Source organism: Hippopotamus amphibius, chromosome 3, assembly GCF_030028045.1.
Source record: "Hippopotamus amphibius kiboko isolate mHipAmp2 chromosome 3, mHipAmp2.hap2, whole genome shotgun sequence".
In the NCBI taxonomy this organism is placed as follows: domain Eukaryota; kingdom Metazoa; phylum Chordata; class Mammalia; order Artiodactyla; family Hippopotamidae; genus Hippopotamus; species Hippopotamus amphibius.
The window spans coordinates 170,481,990-170,495,636 of NC_080188.1; the positions used below are offsets into that span (position 1 = coordinate 170,481,990).

General features: G+C 34.9%; 1 protein-coding gene across 6 annotated transcripts in view; it reads right to left on the reverse strand.

Annotated features, from left to right (window-relative positions):
* Nucleotides 1-13,647, reverse strand: part of CEP350 (centrosomal protein 350) — a 147,509-nt gene that overhangs the window by 89,818 nt on the left and 44,044 nt on the right. For 5 of the 6 annotated variants that reach the window (XM_057726102.1, XM_057726101.1, XM_057726099.1 and 2 more), the window contains 6 exons: nt 13,138-13,284; nt 11,233-11,891; nt 10,331-10,452; nt 6,579-7,639; nt 4,694-4,844; nt 2,846-3,024 (listed from right to left, as the gene is read on the reverse strand). In XM_057726102.1, the coding sequence (XP_057582085.1) occupies nt 2,846-3,024; nt 4,694-4,844; nt 6,579-7,639; nt 10,331-10,452; nt 11,233-11,891; nt 13,138-13,284 (2,319 nt within the window). The remainder of the gene's footprint in view (nt 1-2,845; nt 3,025-4,693; nt 4,845-6,578; nt 7,640-10,330; nt 10,453-11,232; nt 11,892-13,137; nt 13,285-13,647) is intronic. The other variant, XM_057726103.1, reaches the window with a different exon arrangement.

Genomic DNA, 13,647 nt, shown 5'->3' on the forward strand with positions numbered 1-13,647 from the left:
CTACATTGGGAAGCAGTTGAGTGAGCATGCAGATACACTTTTTCACCACCAGATGGAGTATATATAACAAAATTTACACATCTAAGAACTTCAGGATAAAGTACTAAGTTTTAAGTTGATGCTGTGGAAAGTAAAATATATGGGTTTTTTTATGGCATTGTGAGACGAGATCAGGGAAACTAAAAGCCATGAACACTACCTGTATTTCATCTAATCAAGTTTTAGATCATAATTTTTAAAACCTATATTGAATTATATTGTTTATACTAATATATTTAATATATCATGATATCTTAAGTTGTATAATATACTGTAGTAGAAGGTATACTTGATTTAGGAGTTAGAAGTCAGAATCTAGGCTTTGCCAATAACTAGTTAGTAACCTTAGGTGAGACACTAACATAACAAAACATAACAACTGCAAAATAAAAGAACTGAGCAAGATTGGCATTTCTCAAAAGGTATTCTGAATTCTAATGTAACATGCTGATTGAAGAACTGATTCTGTGGTCAAATAAATTTGAAAAATAGTTCACACAATAGCCTCATCCTCATCCTAAAATAAATAATCCACATTAGCACATTAAAAGTGTTGATAAATCCTGTAAGAAAGAAGCCTATTTCACTCTAAAAGCATTTCCCAAGTTCATGGAACCATGGAGCTCTTTTATCCTCAGAACACCTATGAAACAGCCTATTGCACTGAATCAGTATTTCACAAGAAAAGACAGGCTTCGGGAAGTGTTGATAAAACAATGTCTAATCTCCCTGCCAAAGACTTTCAGAACACTTCCAATCTGCAAGAGAGTTATACTAGGTAAATGATTAAAAAATAATCTCTCCTAACACTCTCACATTGGAAGTATAAAATGGCACTAGCTTTATGAAGAGCTACTTGGGAAAATGTATTCAAATTTTAAGCATGGCATACTCATTGTCCTATTATCACCCCTCTAGGATTTTCTCTTAAAGGAAAGAAGCAGATCAATGCATAAAGATGCATTTGTAAGGATATTCAATGCAGCAGTGTTTATTACAGAAAAAAAAGAAGAAAAGAAAAAACCCAAATGTCTAGCAATGGGGAATTGACTAAATAAATAACAATATGTTCAAATAACAGAACACTAGGTAGTCTTTACAAAGGGTTATCCATATTTACTAACAGAGAAAGGTATCTGCAACCCGTAGACAGAAAAAAACACCACATAAAAGGTGATCTCATACATGTAACATTTTCTATTTACATATGCGTACTGATTGTCTGGAAGGGTTCTTACTAAAAATGTTAACATTTTACATCCATTAGGATATCTATTCTTCAAAAAAAAGCCCCCCAAACCAGAAAACAGCAAGTGTTATTTTAGTATGTACGTGGAGAAACTGGAACCTGTGTGCATTACTGGTGAGAATGTAAAATGTTGTAGCTGCTATGGAAAACTATATGGCAGTTCCTCAAAAAGTAACTATAGAAATGCCTTTTGATCCAGCAAGTCTACAACTGGGTATATACACAAAAGAATTGAAAGTAGGGACTCAAAAAGTATTTGTACACCAATGTTCATGTCCACATTATTCACAATAGCCAAAAGGTTGAAACAACCAAGATATCCATCAGCTGACAGAAGAATATACAAAATGTGTTATATTCATATAATGGAATATTATTCAGTCTCAAAAAGGAAGGACATTCTGCCACATGCTACAACATGGATGAAATCTGAAGACATTATGCTAAATGAAACAAGCCAGACACAAAACAACGAATATTGGATATTGCTACTTGTATGAAGTACCTAGAGTGGTCAAATTCATAGAGACAGAAAAGAAAACAGTGGTTAGCAGGGGCTCAGGGAAGGGAGGAAAGGGACACTACTGTTTAATGGGTTCAGAGTTTCAGCACAGGATGACGAGAAAGTTCTGGAGTTGGGTAATGATGCTGGTTGTGCAACAATGTGAATGTGGTTAATAGCACTGAACTATACACTTGAAAATGGTTAAAATGATAAAGTTTACATTATGCACATTTTACCACAATAAAATAAAATCTAAAAAAAAATTACCACTGGTTATCTCTAGGCGGAGGGAATACAGGTGATTTTTAATTTTTAAATAATTTTCTATATTTGCAGATTTCTCCTCCCCCTCTTTTTTTTTTTTTTTTCTTTTTTTAACTCAATGCGCAACTTTTTACTATTAGGAAAAATAACTGTGGAAGCAAAATCATTCCCTAGTGACCATGCTGCGAGCTTAAAAGGCCTTTGCCTAATTACTGTTATCTTCTCACCTCTAGGCCTACAGAGCAAATGAGATGTACACATTATATATGCAAGCTTTAAAATTACCATATAAAGCATGTATTATCATCTTCATTTTACAGATAAGGAAACTTTAGTATTATACTTATTTAATGACTCTCAGAAATGTACATGATATAAAGTTTTCTAAAAAGCAGTTGCAAAACAATATAATTTCACTTGTTTTTTAAATAAAAATGTATCTGGGAGTGTGCCTAGTTTTATATATATACTGGAAAAATAGGTACCAGAAATGTTAACAGTAATCACCTCTGAGCGGAAGAATCAACAGAGATTTACATTTCTTGTACAACTGTTTATCTATAATCCTTAATTTTTTTTATCATTGTTAACATATTCCTTTTGTAGTAAGCAAAAGATTTATAATGTTATATATCAAAAGGCATTGTAATGACAAATGAATGTGAAAGCCGATTACATTATTATCATAAAGAAATTCCTCTAACTTATGAAATCAAATTGTAACTTTAGATCACTATCACAAAGTCACTGGTAAGAGAAACAAAATTACCATGCAGAATTCCACTTACATTCTATCTTTTCCTTTTTCCCTTTCTTTCCTTTAGAAGAAGAAGAAGAAGAGGAACGAGATGATGCAGCAGACTGGGCCCCTGATGAGTGCTGGGAGGTAACATCCACAGAGGAAAGATCATAGGCAGACTTTCTGCTGGAATGATCCTCCTGAATGCCTAAACTGTTACTACCAATACTGTCAAAGAATAAGTAACAGTGGTTAAAGAAAGAAATAAAAAGTCTCAAATCACTGCTAAAACTATAGATATTTTAAAATCTATTGTCACAAGGAGAATATAACTATAATCAAAGACGCTTTCCACTTTCCTTGATTCTTTTATTTATTTAAGCTCTTTATTGGAATATAATTGCTTTACACTCATACCAGCTTTTGAGGTACACCAAAGTGAATCAGCTGCATTTATACATATATCCCCATATCCCCTCCCTCCCTCGACTCCCTCCCACCCTCCCTGTCCTGGCCCTCTAAGGCATCACCCATCATCAAGTTGATCTCCCTTTGCTATACAGCAACTTCCCACCAGCTGTCTATTTTACAGTTGGTAGTGTATATATGTCTATGCTACTCTCTCACTTCGTCCCAGCTATCCCTTCGTCCTTGATTCTTTAGTACCAAAAGCCTGGATTATTTCCCATGCCTCAATTTATTACTGAGAAAAGTCTCAGGCAGTTTTTTACTGAAGTGAGACCAATAAAAATTGGTAATTTAGACACATAAGAGAAAAAAAATATAATGTTAGATACTGAAAAATGTGACCTCAATTTCTATTCAAATTTATAATCTATTATTTTCCTTCTGATAATCTTATAGGGAACAACAATTTAATATGTTCTACCTCAACTTAGCAATAAAATGCAATAAATCATATTGGCTGGTGATATTAAATATCACAATTAAATCCTTGCAAGTCTTGATTTAAAAATTAGTCTTTTGTTTAAAGTTCAAAATTGAAAACTATACTTCTGCTACAATCTTAATACTTATTTTCATTAATCCAGATAGATATAACTAATTTTTAAAAGATCATCCAATAATTTTATGTGCATTACAATTTGTAATTTGTGAAGAAAATTACATTGCATGTAAGTAATTACATATTATTTTATATGGTAACAAAATTTAGGAAGGAAATTCTCTCTGGCAAAATCTGATTCACTTACTATATATGATGCTGTACAAGTAACAACCTTAGTGCTTCAGTTTCCTCTCAAGCAGGAATAGTAACAAAAATACTTATCAGTATCACTATTGTAAGAATGAGTTAACACAGGTAAAGCCCACTCAATCCTCTCAGTGCCTTGTACATTAACTGCTCAATAAATACTAACATTACAATATTGCTATTTTTCAGACTTGAAAAATTTTAATGTTATCCCAATTATTAAAAAAATTTATTGATGCCTTAGAATCATACAGTCAAGTGTCTATCAAGTCATCCTCAATTCTATCACAGAAAATCAATTCTTAATCATCTCACATTAATATACCAGGATAGTTTTCCTAATACTAACCCCTAATGGGGATTCACAGATTGATTTAACAATCTATATTTTGCTTATTATGTGTCAGGCCTTGTTCTATGTACTTTGTATTTCAGTGAATATTCATAATACTTTAACAGAGAAGAAAACTGACGCACAGGGAAATTAAGCAATGACAAACAACTAATAATTAGGAGAAACAGTAATTAAACCCACACAGTCTGGATCCAGAGCCCATGCTCTTAATGATCACTGTGCTATCTTTAAACCAGCAAAACTTGACTAATATTCAGACCATAGTTCTCATTTGTACATTTTTCTCACTCTTCAGATTTTATTCCATATTGTTAACATATTCTTACTTGGGTTCAAGAGCTGACTTTTTTTCTGTCAAAGTCCCACTCCCTGCAGAGGAGACAAAATCATCTTCATATGAAACGCTGCTTAGAGGGGTTGTGATGGCATTCAAAGGCCGCGATGCTGATGTTCCTCTTTCCAACCTGTCTTCAAATCCTGTCAAAAGCAATAATTGAAATGTGTTTTAAAACAAAAATTAAAAAAAAGTATAAGCAAAGCATTCTACAACCTGGGGATTAACAACACGGATTTAGGGACATTTTAGTTTGCTTTTATTAGTGCTTCTTTTCAAGTTATCTTTATATCTAGCAACACATTTTTAATTTTTATCAGGGAAATTTTCCAACTTACTTGACAGTAGAGAGAATCATATAATGAAACCAGCGTATCATCACCCAGCTTTAAACTTCCTATTCCTTCCATATGTAGCTCTCCCCAAATATTACTTTGAAACAAATCCCAGATAACATATTATTTCAACTCTAAATATTTCAGTGTAACTATATCTTAATGAAAATCTAACAGGATTTAAGAACAAATCCAACTTTTTCGTGAAAAAAAATTGAGCATGTTGATTTAAAAGCACTTTGCTTTAATCAAAAGAACTTTAATATCCAAAGGACTTTCAAAGTACCACCTATAGAAATAAGTATTAAACAAAAGAGATCAACAGCACATATAGATCTGCACAAGATCATAACAAAGTGGCTAAATGTGAATTTTAGGAGAATGCAATGGGATACCCAATTAAGCACATGCTGAACGAATGAAATCGATTCATTTGTCAGATAAGTTGTTCACTATGTAGAATGGAGATGAAAAAAAAAACCACACCATAGCGGACTTAGGGCTCAGTCTCACTCTCCAGAACCTTGGAATTCTAAGGTTATGTTAGTATAAGATGGGTAGAAACCACCTACGGTAGGAAGAACAGATGAAGAGACTTGAAGGAATTGAGTCCATCATAGAAAACTAAAAGTTGTGTTGCAGGATTTCAGATAAGAAGGGAACTTTAAAAGTTACTGTTTCAGGGGCTTCCTAGGTGACGCAGCAGTTGAGAATCCACCTGCCAATGCAGGGGACACGGGTTCGATCCCTGCTCCAGGAAGATCTCACATGCCACGGAACAACTAAGCCCGTGTGCCACAACTATTGAGCCTGCGCTCTAGAGCCCGTGAGTCACAACTATTGAGCCCATGTGCTGCAACTACTGAAGCCCACGCGCCTAGAGCCCGTGCTCCTCAACAAGAGAAGCCACGGCAATGAGGAGCCTACGCACCACAACGAAGAGTAGCCCCCACTCACCACAACTAAAAAGAAAGCCCACGCACAGCAAAAAAGACCCAACACAGCCAATAAAATTAATTAATTTTTTAAAAAAGTTATTGTTTCAGGACCCAAATATAGAGCTACATTACTCTCAAAGTCTGTTTTTAAAATTAGCTTTGACAAACAGTAATAGATTTGTTTCCACATTAGAAATGTCACTACAGTTGCCCCTCTCAATTCTTAACCACTATATTCCCAGTGATTCACACACAAATCACTGTTTTAAGAAATACATTATTTTCTATCTAAATATACAACTCTGGTCACAGTAAACCTAGTATACACTTGATACATACCAATCCTGAACATCACCTATGAATTTCCCTAAATTAGACCAAAATTTCTATGACCACCAACCATTATTTTATGACAGTAACAACTAAAAAATAAAATTTTAAAGATTAAATTACAATACTCTAGTTGAAGCTTGCAGATAATTCAGATTAATTTGGACAATAATAAACCTGCACACTATCCTCGTAATGAACGATGAAAATGTATAGTTAAGTATTATCTTGTACAGAATATACAAATATTACAAGGGTTACTTATTTTTCTCACCTTTTCCATACAACTTATATGATTTTGTAAAAATATTAATGACACTATGTGGACTTCCCTTTGCCAATTCTTCCCATGGTCCTTTGCTTTGTGTACCACCTATGTGCCCAAAGAGTGGCAAGAATTTTTCAGCTTCCTTCTGAAACTCTTTGATGGGTTCATAAGCATTTCTTTCTCCAGCACAAAATTCCTTTTCCTTAAAGATTTCTGCTAACTTCAAAGGGGACTGTCCATCTCGACCTCCCTCTTCTTCAGAGAGACTACCCTCACTAAGAAGAGGCCCTTCACTGACTGAATCTGTGCTGGAACCAAGAGACACTTTGGCTTTGTCTTGAGAACAAGCTTGCACATCAGAGCTAGAAGAGTCAGTCTGCCTCTTACACAACTGTGCCAGCAGCCCTTCTGGTTTGGGACCAGGGGATCTCATTCTGAAGCTTGATATGGCACTATGAGGTCTTATCATCTCAGGAAGCTTCTTAAATTCACTAAGGTTGCCTACACCAGGAAGATCATCATCAAAAGTTGCATGAGATACACAGGTTCCCAGCATCTTTTGAATTCGAGCAGAGAAAACATCTCCTGCATCCTCTTTCACAGGTGGACTTATAACCTTGGTCCAATGTCCATCTTCTTGGGGTGTTCGCTGCACATCATACTCAGTGTTCCATCCGGACCCATAGTTAATGTTAGCCCCAGCTAATTTCTTGGCTTCACTTTCAATCCTGCTGGACAAAGAAGCAGCTGTTGCTTTCAAGGCTTCAATACGATCCAGTTTACTCTTATATTGGCTAGCACTAGGTTTTAACAAGGCATCTGGATGAGCAGCTGGTGAGGTCAGATATGGTTGAGGTGTAAAAGTTAATGGCCCTGAAGCCATATTATGATTCTTCCTAGTTGGTAAAATGGATTCCAAATCCTTATGCAAAATTCCTACATGCTCTAGACTCAAGAGATGGGAAAGTAAATTTCCAGCTGTTCCAACAAGAGGCTGTGGTTGAGAATGGTGGACTCGCGGACTCAGTCTGTCAGGCTGCATCCAAGTAGGATCCATCAAGTCCCTTCTGGAAATGAAAGTTACAACATGTTAGTTAACACAGGACCTCATAACTAAATCATGCTTTTTTAAGTTTGGGGTTTTTTCTGATTGTAAGAGTAATACATAGCCACGGTGCGGGGGGCACAGACGGAGGATAAAAAAGATAAAGACCATTCATAGATACCAAAGAGGAAGAAGCACCCCACTACTGCATTTAGAATTATATTTTTCCAAACATTTCTCTATATGTATGTTGTGTTTCATGTTATTTTCACAAAAATGAAGTCTTATCATACTTACTGTTTTGTAAACAGCTTTCTTCAACTAAGACATATTTTTAAAGCTATTAATTAAAGACAAGGCATTATAACCCTTAAAACTCTGTGGACAAAACTTTTTTACAGCACTGGCTCTACCTTTCCCTTTAAAAATAATGTTACATAAAAGAGAAATGCTTAAGATTTTAGGCATGATATTACTCTAATCAACACATATTTAATAAACACCTAACAGTTATGTTTAACATTGTACATACAAAAAATTGGTAGGGCGTTGTTAAAGGCTAGAAACAGACTAAAGATGTCCTGGATGACATTATATAATTCACTTATGTTTCCAGACTATGGACACCCTCCCTATATCTTAAGGAATACTATACAAAGGTTAAAGGCTGGTGTTAACTATTAAGAAGATCCTTAGGAAAAATAATATGAGGTTTTGTCCTTGGTCTTATCCTTTATTTTTGGATGATGACATGAAGACATGCTTATCAAATTTGTAGACAACAGAAAGCTAGGAGGCATGACTAATCTAACGAATTATCAAATTATGATTCAAAGTTATTTAGACAGGCTGAAACCTTAGACCAAACTAGTATGAATAAATCTGAAGTCCTATTAAGTTGGAAAAAATCTGGAGGAGGGTAACTAGGGTGATAAGGGAAATGAAAGGCATGTTATCCAAGGTCTGGTTGAAGGTTATGTTGTAGCAGTCTTTTATATTGAAGGACTGCTGTGAAAGTGGATTAAAGGAAGACTAGTGAGTAGATTCTATACTAAAGAATACAGACTATTACAAATGCAAGGTGTGAGGTTATCAGTGCCCAAACTAAGCTGGTAGTAATGCAAATACAAAGGAAGTTATAAATAAAAAGGTACTGCTGAGTAAAAATCCAAGATCTCTCTCTCTTTTTTTTTTAAAGAACACTGTAAACAGGTGCCTTTTTAAAAAAATATTTATTTATTTACTTGATTGTGCTGGGTCCTAGTTACAGCAGGCAGGCTCCTTAGTTGTGGCATGCAAAACTCTTAGTTGCAGCTTGCATGTGGGATCTAGTTCCTTGACCAGGTATCAAATCTGGACCCCCCGCATTGGGAGAGCAGAGTCTTATCCACTGCACTACCAGGGAAGTCCCCCAAAATCCAAGATCTTTAAATTTAAGTATTCAGAATGACAATTTTGTGGCAGGCTGTATGTTGATGGCAGAGGAACAGCAGTATACAAAAATGGAAAGACTTAATCCAGTTATGACCTAATCCTTACTCTCCAGTTTCAAAAGATCTAGCAGGGATGAGAGACTAATAAACAGCGAAACACGAGGTCGTTAAGTACTAATACAAAGATATATAAAGTTCAATAGGGTATAGATAAGGAACAATGAGCTCTGCTAGCCAAGGAAATTGACTTTTGAGTTGGATCTTCAAGGTCTTCAATGTCAGATATGTAATTTGGAGTTTTCCAGGTAGCTAATGCAGAATGATGGAACATGAAGGGCAGGGAAAAGAAATGCTGTGCTTTCAAGCATAAAGTAACTGAGAGAACCCATAGAATTAGAGGATTAAATAAAATGATATGCGCAAAGTACTTAGATCAGTGCCTGAAACGTAACAAACAATAAATGTTAGCTATTTTTATCAATATTATTATTCTCTTGGGGGGTAAGGGGGGAAGTAAGAGGGTGAGAGGATCATATGTATCAACCCAAAACTGGTAAGTGCCTTGATTTTTATTTGTGCATTCTTAAAGAAGAATTTCAAAATCTTTCTCTTCCCAAAACAGTTCTTTTAAAGTCTAATTTATAACCATGTAATCTGAAAATCATCTTAACTTTCATGGACAGATAGTTGGGTTTTTTTTTTTAACTTTACTGCAAACATTACAGCAAAAAAATTTTTTTTTCTTAATTTAAGGTAAAATAGCCCTCAATCACCAATCTGAACTCAAATCAAATCCTTTCTTAGTCCTTGCCCATGTGTTCATACACATATCCAAGTATACTTTTTGAGAGGTAAGCTATATTGATATGAGTCATATGAAGAAATTTTGAATAGTGAGGGATACAGAAATGTCTTTTGAAAAATATTCAACACAAACACTTAAAAATATTAATTTCACTGTCATTCATTTATCAACAAACATTTATCATGTGTTTAGGTCAGAGAAGGCAAGAGTGCTTCCAACTGCAGATGATCCCCAGGAGGAACTGATGTTTACACCGGATATTAAAGAACAGGCAAGAGTTGAACAATAGAATAGGGCATGCAGTAAGTACAGATGTACACCATGCTTAAGTATCCATCAGAAGATATTAACCAATTTCTAAATGAATCTCTTCTTCACACAGACAGTCAATCAACAAAATTCACTGAGCATAGACGACTATGCTAATATCGTAGAAAGAAAGAACCTTAATCATCTTTCATTCTCCCCTTTATACCTTGCAAGAGGCTGTGGAGGTTCTGACAGAGACATGTCACTACTGGAAGATGCACTTGGGGGACGTTCCTGCACTTTGTTCTCTTTATCAGATTCTCCAGATGGCTGATACCCTGGTCTCGTCTAGGAGAAAAGGACATCAAATTTATCTGACTCCCATCATAAAGATATATTCAAGGAGCACGTAAGATAAATATTAAGTTGCTTCAACTTTATAAAGATCATGAAATGCAGGAGCTTTTTTCTCTCAAATAAAACCAATTCAAATTAGTTTGTCTTAAAAGCAGCCACTATAGCTAACAGCAAAATTACACCTGAAATCCAACAAGAGCACCTAACACTCACTGCATAACTCGGAGGAAATAATACTCTTTCTAAACCTCAGTTTTCTCACCTAATAAGTGGAAATACTAGTAGTACCTACCCTTCTTAGGGTTGTGAGGATTTACTGAAACTTAAGCCTGTAAAGCATTTAAAACAGTATGTGGCACATGCTAGACTCAAATGTTATTCTTATCATTAAAAACAATAGCAGTAGTCATAAGATTAGCACACTAATGTAGGATATTCTCTAATTTCAGCACAGATAACCAAATTAGGCTTTTCATTATTAACACAGTCTAACTTTGCTCAGTAATACAATAAAAACTAGGAAAGGATATAACAGCAATGACGAGACAGCTCAGCAACAACCACTCTAGGAAACTGAGCACTTATTTACAATCATATTTATCAAATTATTCTGCATATAAAATAAACTTCATGAAAGGTCATCATTATTATAAATACTGTCTGAGCATACGTCTGAATGTTAGGAATGGTGAGTAATTTTTAAATAGTATAGCACGTAAGCTTTTCCTAACCCTGAAGTACTTCCCTTCGTATTTCTATCACTACTATTACCTGTGTTTCCTGTGTACTATGTTGATGAGTTGGCTCTTCAAGCAATGACTTTTCTAGAAGCAATTTGGAGTAAGTTTCCTGCATTCGCCTAGTTGCTGATGGCTCAGAAGGAGGCACATTTTTCACTTTAGTAAAGGCTTCTTTCTGTTTCCGGTAGAGCTCCTGTAATCGTTTGTTCTTCTGTTCAGTGGCCTCCTTTTGAGCCTTCTTCTCCTCATTTTGCTTCCTCTTCCTTTCCTCCTGCTGTCTAACAATGTACTGTCGTACCTCATCTGTATCATAGTGACGCTTCTTGGAAATAACAGGGGGATCTTCGTTAGCTGTTACTTTGTCAGGTTTTCTTTTTATTGGGCTATGACTCCTAGGAGCTTGTATTGATGCTGATGACTTCTGATTTTGTAACTCTCCTGTCTCTTGCCTTGCAGCCGGAGCTGTTGAATCCAGCTGTAGGTCATCAAGAATTCCACGAATTTCAACAGGTAAAAAGTCCTTATTTAAGGCAGCGTTTTCCTCCTGTTTATTATCTGGAAGAGATGGAACTAATTTCTTTACATTATTTTCTGACCGAGCTCTACTTCTTGAACGTTCTGAGTTTCGTGGAAGATGTCTGTGTGAAACATCCAATCTAGGATCCGATTCTGCTCTTCCAATATGACCCCCTACAAAGTATGAACTGTTAGTGATGTATTAAAACTCTATATTCACTCCTAAGATTTACTGCACTAAGGAGAAAATTAGGGAATTTCACTTTATCTTAAACTCAAATATCCTATAAAGTCTCCTAAGGAGTATTTTAGAAGGAAAGAAAAACATAAGAATTTCAATACTCTTAGAAACTGTACTTCCTCAGCATTTTTAAAAAGTGCATTTTTTAATATTTCTGAAATAAGGACAGATCTTGTTGTTGATGTGAATATTTAACTATTAATATTAAGAGAATTACTATTTCTCTCCCATTCCCGTGTGCATATTTAATGTTACTATTTCTCTCCCTCCCCAGACCCCCAAAGAGTTGTTAAAAAACAGACAATGCTAGGCTGCCACAACTCTCCAATGAATAACAGAAACAATTAAATATATAGAAAAACAATCATTTAACACTTAAATGTTTGCTGATGTGGCTTAATTTTAGACTGAGGATGGTGTGAGTTTATTTATAAGCTAGATGAAAGTGAAGAGCAAATACAAAATATATATTGACTTCTATATACCAATTTGCATTTCTTACTGAATCCATTCCAGAAGCTCAAATTGAGGCAAATTTTTGCTATTGAAAAGGAAAGCTGGCTTGTAGGTATTTATATTTCATTTCCCAAAATTAGTGTTCATGAAAAAGTAACTAGTTGTTTCAAATTAGCACTCAAGACGTTTCAAAAAGAAAATAGTAATGGACTTGAAGGTCGAACTAAAGACCTATAGATCTAGATCAAAGTTTCTTACCCACTGACTGTATACCCTTGAGAAAACTCACTTCTCTCTCAGGACCTGTTTCCTAATCGGTCAAACAAACAAACAAAAATCCAACCTTGTAAATGTCTACCTGTGCTTATGTCTGTGGAGATAAGACAAATTGGACTTGATTCTCTAAAGGTCCCTAAAAGTCTAATAGGATTTGATTACATGATGCTTTGCTATTTATTCATAATGACAGCTAAATATAATTAACATAACACAAACAGAATGCTTAATAAAGATCATCATATCATCTATATATGGAAATTATCCACAGACAAGTCCAATAGAGCATTTCTTCTTTTTTGAGCTACATTCACAGTTATAAAGCAAAGTCTTAAGAGCATTCTTAAAAGAGTATTTTCACCTCTCAAAGTACTTACTCAAGCAACTTTTAATTGCTTTGCTCAACAATTTCAATGGTTAATTTAATTTACTAATTTAATTACTCACCAGATTTAGTAGTCCTTTCTCTTCCACTTCTGTCACTTGATGCTGCTCTTCGCTCTTTCTGCTCTACTCTAGGTGCAGGTCCCAGAATTTTCTTTACTAATTTTTGTCCATCTCGCCAAGAAGATGTACTTATCAGATGACTGCTCCCTAAAAATATATATATATATACACATACATACATATATACATGGGATTGAGTTTACAACTGAAATTTTAGCTCTAAGAAGTACATCTTATTCAACCATACAGGTATCTGTAATTAATCTTTTGCTTATCTTACGCCAAAGGCAAAAGGTTTACAATCTAATTTTATTTTTAAACTTACGTCCCCAAAATCAATTAACAGTTTGTTTACATTTTGATCTACCCACACACCTCAAATACTAAGTGTAAAATGCTTTGAAAGTTAAATACCAAATATTAATGATTTCTGAAACCTCAAGAACCAGGGCACTGAATCCAACAATTTTGGCCCAGAACAAATATATATCTTTAATAAGTGTTTCGTTT